This window comes from Microtus ochrogaster, chromosome 4 (assembly GCF_000317375.1).
Source record: "Microtus ochrogaster isolate Prairie Vole_2 chromosome 4, MicOch1.0, whole genome shotgun sequence".
Taxonomy (NCBI): domain Eukaryota; kingdom Metazoa; phylum Chordata; class Mammalia; order Rodentia; family Cricetidae; genus Microtus; species Microtus ochrogaster.
Genome location: NC_022011.1, coordinates 16,024,348 through 16,034,242, shown reverse-complemented (window position 1 = coordinate 16,034,242; position 9,895 = coordinate 16,024,348). Strand labels below are relative to the sequence as shown.

General features: G+C 48.6%; 1 protein-coding gene across 1 annotated transcript in view; it reads right to left on the bottom strand.

Moving 5' to 3' along the window:
• Window positions 1–5,336: 5,336 nt before the first annotated feature.
• Window positions 5,337–9,895, bottom strand: part of LOC101984901 (carbohydrate sulfotransferase 5) — a 19,289-nt gene continuing 14,730 nt past the window's right edge. The window contains exon 2 of the mRNA XM_005345643.3: window positions 5,337–7,255. Coding sequence (XP_005345700.1) covers window positions 6,053–7,240 — 1,188 coding nt within the window. The 5' untranslated portion in view covers window positions 7,241–7,255 and the 3' untranslated portion in view covers window positions 5,337–6,052. The remainder of the gene's footprint in view (window positions 7,256–9,895) is intronic.

Genomic DNA, 9,895 nt, shown 5'->3' with positions numbered 1-9,895 from the left:
AAAAAAAAAAAGAAAAGAAAAGTGCTTGGGTGACTTTCTAACTTCAAGGGACCATGTCATAGTCAAGGTCAAATTATATCGCTTTCTGAGTCTGGGGTGTGGTCCTTTGCTGTGGTCTGCTTTTATCCCTAGTGTGGTTTACTAGCTGGCTGTTGCAGGGAGAGGCTTCTTGTTTGTCCCGGCCGCCCGGCTAGCTTATCCCTGAAATAACCACACAGAAATTGTATTAATTAAATCACTGCTTGACCCATTTGCTCTAGCCTCTTATTGGCTAACTCTCACATCTTGATTTAACCCATTTCTGTTCATCTGTATATTGCCAGGTGGCAGTGGCCTACTGGGAAAGAGTCAGCATGTCTGACTCTGGTGGCTCCATGGCAGCTCTCTCTCACTCTGCTTTCTTTCTCTCAGCATTCAGTTCTGTCTCTCTCCCCACCCCCGCCTACCTAAGTTCTGCCCCATCAAAAGTCCAAGGCAGTTTCTTTATTCATTAACCAATAAAAACAACACATAAACAGAAGGACCTCCTACACCGGCTGGGATCATTAATGTTGAAGTCAAACCTGTGAGGTTTTGTTGTTGTTATTGTTCTTTGGGATTTTTGGGGTGGAGGTGGGGGGTTGAGACAGGGTTTCTCTATGAGCCCTGGCTGTCCTGTCCTGGAACTCACTCTGTAGACCAGGCTGGCCTTGAACTCAGAGAACCTCTTGAGAACCTCTTGCCTCTGCCTCTTGAGTGCTGGGATTAAAACCATGCAACACCTCCACCTGGCAAAGTGGTGAATTTGAATCCCAGCTCATATACTGAGCTATATGGGCCGAGTCTTTCTGCTGTGGACCCCCAAATGCGTATCTTGCAATTGTACTTGTATTGGGTGTGGTGGCATGCACCTCTAATCCCAGAGCTCAGGGAGTGGCTGCAGGAGGATCGAGTTTGAGGACAGCTCAGACAACACAGTGAGCTACTGGAGAAGGAAAGAGAGCTGGAAAGAATGAACCCTAACTTCCCAGGTGCTGGCGGTAGGAGGTGCACCGTGTGTCATGACTGGATAGACTCAAAGGCTGAAAGCTTCACAATGGGATGTGTCCCCTTCCAAAGCAAGCCTGAGGCTGGGACGGTGGTGCAGGCTTGTAGTACCAGCAATTGGGAGACACGTGTCTCAAGCTTGAGGCCAACCTGGGCTACTTAACATAGTGAATTCCAGGCTACCTTGGGTGTTATTCTAATACATAACAAGCCCCGGTCTGAAAAAACAAATAGGCCCGAGAGAGCTGCCCTGTTCTTTTCCGTGGTGTGATCACAGAACTAGAGGTGCTTTTTATGGAAGAGCTAGTCTTTAGACTATGCCAACACCTCACCTATGGTTTATAAATTACACAATGTGTGCTGATGGACCTTCATGGTCAACTTGACTGGACTGAGAATTACCTAAGGGATTAGTAAAGCACACCTCTGGGTGTGTCTGTGGGCTTTATCTGAGGCCATTAGACCACGACAGTTCTAGCCGAATGAATGGGTGAATGACTTGAACGATGCCCAACATGATGGAATTATTGGAAGGCGGTCAAAAGTAGGAGCTAGCTGGAAGAAGCCTATCGCCGGGGGCACGCCCTGGGACTGTTTCTTGCTCTGGCCCATTCGTGTGGCCCTCTTCTGTTTGTTTCCGAGCCACCATGATGTGAATTGCTCTTCTCTGCCGTGGTCTGTCAAAATGAAATGACACCACTGAAATCCGGCCATCTCTGCAGCCCTGGTTCCTTCCCTGCTAAGTTGCTCTCTCTCAACAGCTAGAAGAGTGGCACACAGAGGCTAAGGCATTTTTGTTACATTAGTCACTTTCTGAGCTGCCCGTCAATAAAATTAGGCTTTAGCCTGTCTGTAATCCCGGCGCTCAGGAAGCAAAGGCAGGCAGATCTCTCTGAGTTTGAAGCCAACCTGGTCTATGTAGACAGCCAGAGAGATGCAATCTCGAAAACAAATAAGTAAATAAATAAAATTAGGGCTTTAAGTATCATGCTCACATTGCCAGCAGGGGGAGAAACAGGTTTTTAACATAGCTTGAAGCTACTAAAGCTTGAAAGATGAAGGGGAATGTAGACCTCCATTGGTAGCATGCTTGCCCAGAATGTCTGAAACCCTAGGTTCAATCCCAGTATGATATAAAACACATGCGGAGGGATAAAGTCTTTAATCCCAGCATTCAGGAGGTGGAAACAGTGTAGCAGAACAAAGGTTTCTCCATCTTATCTCAGCTGAAGCCATTTTTGGTTTCTGCCCCCTTCCTTGAAGAGTCCCGTGGGAAAATATCGAACCCTGTTCTAGAACTTGGTGGTCAGAATGCCCCCAGCTAACTGCATATTCTCTTGGCTGTTGTTAAATTACCTGTGGTAGTCTTCAGGCATCTGTACTGGCTTGACCTTGGGGTCCTGACAGGATCCCGACCTCAGCTGCAGCCACTAAGAACACCTCCTGTTGCTATGTTCCCTTTTAAGGGGCCCTGCCCACCTCCCATCTCTCTCTCTCTCCCTTTTCCTCTCTCTCTGCTTCTCCACCTGTTTCTCCCTCCCTCCCTTCCTTTCTCTCTCTCCTTTTCTACTCCTGTCCCCAGAAGCCAGTCTCTCCCTCCCCTTCCCCCTTTTTCCATTCCCTTTTCCCCAATTAAAAAAAACAAAAAAAACAAAAAAAAAACAAAAACTCTTCACATGAGCCCCGTCGCATGGTGTCTATTTCTCATGCTGCTTTTTAAAATTACAACAGCTTGCTTACTCCCCCTCCCCTCCCCGCAACTGCCAACCAGGATGTAGCTTTTCTGCCTGTGGCTGGGTTTGTGTTTGTTTGTTTGTTTTTGGGTCATTAAAATTTCCCTGTAACATGCATTCAGGGCTGCTCTGTGGGAAGTGTCCTCTCTAGGCAGGGACTGCCGGCTTTAATACAGACTCTCAATTCGAACTTTGGTCGTGCTGAGTGGTCTTGGGTCTCTACCCCATAACAGCAGGAGGATCATTACGTTCTCCTTTGGTCATACTTTGGAGATGGCTCAGTGGGTGAAACACTTGCTGTTCTGAGAACCTGAGTTCAAATATCCAGAACCCACATAAAAGTTGGTGTGTGTGTGTGTGTGTGTGTGTGTGTGTGTGTGTGTGTGTGTGTGTGATCTCAGGGCTCCTACAGTAAAACAGGAGAATCCCAGAAGCTCATAGACTACCTAGTCTGGTGTGCTTAGTGGAGAAAACAAGAGACCCTGTTTCAAAGAAGATAGAGAGATGGCTCTGAGGTTAAAAGCACTTACTTCTCTTCCAGAGGTTCAATTACCAGTACCTACATGTTGGTTCACAACACACATACATAGCTACATTAGCAAGTACACATACACATTCTCTCTTTCTCTCTCCCTCTCTCTCTGGAGCTGAAGATAATACTGAAAACTCATGAAGTAAAAGCACTTGACACAAAAGGCTTATGATCCGGGTTTGATCCCTGGAACCCACAAAGTTGACCTCTGACCTCCACATGTGAGCTCCCACACACACACAATGTATACAGTGACAAGAAAGTTAAAAATTTTGTAAAAAGTGGAAAGAGAAGACCCCCAAGGTTGTCCTCTGATCTCTGATTGCATGCAGGCTGTGGTATACACGTGCCCACATTCAATACATGTGAATTGTGGTTTGAATGAGAATGCCCCACAGGCTCATATCTGTGAATACTTGGAGCTGTTTGGGAAGGAGGACTTGAAGCCTTGTTGGAGGAGGGTTGGGCCTTGAGGTTTCAAAAGCCCAAGCCATTTCCCAGTTAGCTTAGTCCCCCTCCCGTTCCCTCTCTCTCCCCCTCCCTTCCTCCCTCCTCTCCTCCTCCTCCTCCTCCCTCTCTCTCTCTCTCTCTCTCTCTCTCTCTCTCTCTCTTCCTCCCCCCCCCCCTCTCATTGTGTCTCAAGAAGTGAGCTCTCAGCCACTGCTCTAGGGCTATGCCTGCTGCCATGCTCCCTACCATTACGGTCTTGGACCTTAATGGAATTATAAGCCCCAAATTAAATGCTTTCTTTTGTAAGTTGCCTTGGTCATGGCGCCTTATCATGGCAATAGTAAAGTAACTAAGACACAAATGTATGCACACACGCATACACATGTCTCCCAGGTCATTCTGAGCTACACAATGAGTTTGAAGAAAGCCTGGGCAACATGAGCCCCTTCCTGTCCCCCCCCCCCCCAAAGCCTAAAGTCTTCAAATCTTGTATCCTGCCCTTTGTCCTAAATTCCACCAGTTGTCAAAGGCCACACCTGTGCTGAGAATCAGGAACCAGTAACCATGACGAGGACCATGTTGTGGTAACAATGACGTGTTCTTGTATCAGTGTGTGTCCCTACGTGACTTGCAGGGCTTAGTGTGGACTCAAATCCACTTTTTGTTCTCACTTGAGGAAGGAAGCCTGCCCTTCTTTTAAATATTTACTGTTCACTTACTGGCTCTTGTTTCAGGACTAAGCTTTCTGCATGCCCAGCACCCCCTGAATGAGCCCTTTGCTAGCAGAGCAGGTGTGGTTTGCAGGAAATATTCTTTCTCTGTCTAGAAGGACCAAGGCAAGGCAGAACCACCCTTTATGACATTTTTTTTTCTTCTAAGCTCCTGGCAAGCCTGAGTTCCAGGCACCCCATGACCTGCCCCGACCCACCTACCTCCCAGGCGCTGATCCTGCCAGTCTTCTCACCCTGCCACTGGTTATGCTTGGCTCGCTGCCCAACTCGCTCCCTCCTCTTCTTTGTCTTCTAGGCTCCTCTAGGTTACACTTAGGATTCTCTGTTCTGAACCCAGAATTTTACCATTTCCTGTTTGCCCTAGTTATATTTTATAAGGGACAAATATGTCTAGGTATTACCTGGTAACTGAGCCCCCAGTGGTAAGAGCATCTCTCTCCTTTCTTCACCCTTCTTAAGATGTGACCTGGGCAGTGGGAGCTGGGGAGATGGCTCAGAGGTTAAAAGCACTGACTGTTCTTCCAGAGGTCCAGAGTTCAATTCCCAGCAATCACATGGTGGCTCAACAACCATCTGTAATCTGGAGATCTGGCACCCTCTTCTGGCCCGCAGACATACATGCAGACAGAACACTATATACATAATAAATACATTACAAAAAAAAAGATGTGATCTCAGACAAGACCTGTTACTTCTTGGGATGATTTTCAAACTTGGTAAGTTGTAAACTCTAGTCTGGATCATGCAGCTCATTTATTTTATTTTATTTTGGTTTTTCGAAACAGGGTTTCTCTGTGGCTTTGGAGCCTGTCCTGGAACTAGCTCTGTAGACCAGGCTGGTCTCGAACTCACAGAGATCCGCCTGCCTCTGCCTCCCGAGTGCTGGGATTAAAGGCGTGTGCCACCACCGCCCGGCCATGCAGCTCATTTATGATGTTTATTTCCAGAACTAGGATTTTTCACTTCAGGACGAATCAAAGACTCATTAAAAATCCATCACCCTCAGGCACGGGGTGTGTGCCTGGGCTCCTTCCTAGAAGGTCAGGCAAAGAATCTAAGAGGAAACCACAAAAGGCATCCTCTCGGATTCCTTCTTGACAGCACATAACTGTCCAAGTCTTTGCTGGCCCCTGAGACTAGTGCACAGGGGTGAGCAGAGGTCGGGGTGGGCAAAAGAGAGGCAGGTGCACAAATTTTAGGAGCTGGCCAGCAGCAGTAGCCTTCCACTCCTGACCGGGTCTGGGACACCGCTCTCTGCTATCACATGGTATTACCAAAGAGAAGAGAAAGTAAAAAGGAAAGGAAGTCTGGGTCTGGCTGCTCTGTGACTAGAGGAAGAGGGCAGGGGTTTCACTTTTCACAAGAATGCATGATGGCGACCCAGATCCTAGAGGGCTCAAAGGAAAATCATGATCTGGGGAGGAAAAAAAAATGTGGAATTTGTACTCAGTCCTTTCCTAGTACAGGAAAAGACCACCCCACTCTCAGCAGCTGGTTCTTTCTACTGGGTTCTCCAAGCCCTTTCTTTATCATACTCCGCTAGGCCCTAAGGTCAAAACCGGGACTCTCCACTAAAACTCTTAAGATTCTGGCTGCTCATCGGTGGAAGAAGCCCACTTGAAACTGTCCATGCCTCTCGGCAGCAGGAGGTCCAGAGAGAGGTCCTGCTGCTCACGCTCGGAGTGCACAGGTCGGTAGCCCAGCAGCTGCAGTGCGCCAGCGCACAGTTCCTGGACCCGCTGAATCTTTGCAAAGGGCAGCGTGTTACGCCAGGCTTGGGACACACTGAGCGCATCCCTGGATGAGGTCTTGAAGGCCTCATGGCGTGTTCCTGGCCCTGAGCCGTGCGTGATGTTGTGGATCCAAGTCTGGAGCTGCGGCGTGAGGCTAAGGCCGGTGAAGGCATAGAGTTCACGGATCTCGGTGAGAGGGTCCCGGGCCAGATCCTCGAAGCGCACTAGGCGGTAGCGACCTTGCAGGAAGGGCGGTGGCTTGTACAATGCGGCCTCTGCGATGCGCACGTGGCTGCGACATACCTCACTGACCACGAGAAGCCGGGGGTCCGCCTCCACCTGAGTACCGTTGGTACCCAAGACGATGCCATTGTCCCTCGCCAGCGCCTTAGCTGTCTGCTCTCGGGAACGCAGCACCGCCCGCGGGTCGCGCACCAGGTGCACGATGCGCAGGTTGAGCGCGGGGTCATTGAGCAGCGGGTAGAGAACTTGCAGGTTAAAGAAGCGCACTTCCTTGAGCACTATGTGGCTATAAGAGCTGCAGGCTTCCTGGACCAGGCCGAAGGGCCGCGCTGGGCACAGAGACTTGCACACCTCCTCGCTGCTGATGTTGCCGGGACCGAAGGCATTGCAGACTGGAGGCGAGCACAACGCGCGACTCACCGCCCACTGGAAGAGATCTGAGACGTTGCGGCGCCAGGGCAGGTAGGCATCAAATACGTCCATGTCGCATAGGAATACTGAACGGACCAGGTCGCGCACGGCCATGTGAAGCACAGGGGCACTGCCCTGCGACAGGGCATTCCACACGTGCCAGGCCGGCTCCATCAGGTAGAAGACATCTGGGTGTTGGCTGAAGAGCTGGCCCACGAAAGACGAGCCCGAGCGCCACGAGGACAGCACGAGCACATGCACATGCCCCTTACTGCCGGCTGGAGATAAGGGCATTTGCCGGGAGACCAGGAAGACCAGGATGCAGGTCTGTGTTATTAAGAGTGAAAGCACACAAGTGCTGGAGAAGCGGGGCAGCCGCATGCCTCTGGTTAGGACCTATAAAAGGGAGGCACAGAGTTAGGGCCCATGGCCTGAGCTCACACACCAGGCCCAACTTCAGTCCCGTGCCAGCTGCACACTATATGTAGCTGTAGAAGGACGCTGAATTTCTACTTCTGCCTCCATCTCCTAAATGCTGGGATTACGGATATGTGCTACCACACCTGTTTTAGCAAATACTATTTTTCATACAAGACCCCTTAAGAATCGCTCTTATGGAGTTACTTTTAGGCGATTGGCCATATCTAAGTACTGCCAGGCTTTTCAGGTCGTCTCCTGCCTCTTTACTTCCTGCTCTGTGATCTTAGCACCAGGCAATCTCTCTGTGATTCTATTTACCCATCTTTAAAGGGGGATAATACAGGCATCTGGCTTCAAGAATTTGTGGGCGTTGACTGAAAAAAGTGTAGAAAAAGGAGAGTGTAGTAACTCCCATGATTGAAGACGAGACCTTTCTACAGTACAGTGTGCTTCCATGTGGTATGATTTTTTTTAAATTAACAAGTAGCATCGTTTTTGTTATTAAAAATGAACAGTGTTGTAGAATACTATTTTATGATGTGTTACATTTGTTTATGCTGTGGAACATTTGTTTAATGATGCAAAAATGTGTCGTTGCATTCTTTTTTTGTTTTTGTTTTTGTTGTTGTGGTGGTGGTTTTTTTGAGACAAGGTTTCTCTCTGTAACAGCCCTAGAGATGGCAGAACTCACAGAGATCCCCCTGCCTCTGCCTCCTGAGTGCTGGGATTAAAGACACGGCACCACCACCCAGCCTATTGAATTCTTTTAATGTTGCATTTGTTTAATTCTGTGAAGCTGTGTTACTCTGCCCGTCTAAAACATCTGATTGGTCAAATAAAGAGCTGAATGGCCAATAACAAGAAAGGAGAAAGGGCCGGGCGATATCCCAGCACTCGGGAGGCAGAGGCAGGCGGATCTCTGTGAGTTCGAGACCAGCCTGGGCTACAGAGCTAGTTCCAGGACAGGCTCCAAAGCCACAGCGGAAACCCTGTCTCGAAAAACCAAAAAAAAAAAAAGAAAGGAGAAAGGATAGGCGGGATTGGCAGGCAGAGAGAATCGATGGGAGGAGAAGCCCTAGGAGCAAATGAAGGAGAAGGACACCAGGGGCTGTCACCCAGCTACACAACAGGTCAAGGGGTAAGAAGCAAAGAAAGGTATACAGAAGCATAGGTAGATGAGATGATTTATTTATTTATTTATTTTGGTTTTTCGAGACAGGGTTTCTCTGTAGCTTTGGAGCCTGTCCTGGAACTCCCTTGGTAGACCAGGCTGGCCTCGAACTCACAGAGATCCGCCTGCCTCTGCCTCCCGAGTGCTGGGATTAAAGGCTTGCGCCACCACCGCCCGGCTTTTTTTTTTTATATTTATTTATTTATTATGTATACAACATTCTGCCTCCATGTATGCCCGCACACCAGAAGAGGGCACCAGATCTCATTACAGATGGTTGTGAGCTACCATGTGGTTGCTGGGAATTGAACCTGGGACCTCTGGAAGAGCAGCTAGTGCTCTTAACCACTGAGCCATCTCTCCAGTCCCCGAGATGATTTAAATAGAAAAAAAAAGCTGGCTAGAAATAAGGCAAGCAAAAGCCAGGTAAGAATAAGTCTCCATGTGATTTATTTGGGAGCTGAGTGGTGCCCCCCCCCCCAAAAGAGCCCAAAAAGAGCAAAGAAATAACCAATAATCAACAGCAGAACAAGGCATGGTAAGATGGTTCCGCAGGTAAGGCCTTGCTGCCAAGCCTGATGAGTTGGTTTTAAATTCCTGGAATGCACATGTAAAAGGCCAGCACTGACTCCCCAAAATTGTCCTTGTCCTTTGACCTCTACATATGCACACCCTCCCCCTACACCATGGAATGGGGGTGTGTAGCTTAGTAGTCAATCTCTGGCACAGCATAAGCCAGGTACGGCAGTGCACACCAGTGACTCTAGCACTTGGTAAACAAGGGAGGAGGACCAGAAGAAGTTCACAGTCGTCCTCAGCTACACAGCAAGTCTAATGCAATTCCATGCTACCCGAGATTCGCTCTCAATCAAGAAAAGAAGCAAGAGCAAAGGGCAGGAGAGAGATCTCAATCAATAAATGGGACCTCCTGAAACTGAAAAACTTCTGTAAAGCAAAGGACACGGTCAACAAGACAAAACGACAGCCTACAGAATAGGAAAAGATCTTCACTAACCCTACATCAGGCAGAGGTCTGATCTCCAAAATATACAAAGAACTCAAGAAATTAGACACCAGGGGGCTGGAGAGATGGCTCAGAGGTTAAGAGCACCGACTGCTCTTCCAGAGGTCCTGAGCTCTATTCCTAGCAACCACATGGTGGCTCACAACCATATGTAATGAGATCTGGTGCCCTCTTCTGGCGTGTGGGCATACATGGAGGCTGAACAATGTGTACATAATAAATAAATAAATCTTTAAAAAAAAGAAATTAGACACCAAAAGAACACATAATCTAATAAAAAAATGGAGGGGGGGCTGGAGAGATGGCTCAGTGCTTAAGAGCATTGCCTACTCTTCCAAAGGTCCTGAGTTCAATTCCCAGCAACCACATGGTGGCTCACAACCATCTGTAATGAGGTCTGGTGCCCTCTTCTGGCCTGCAG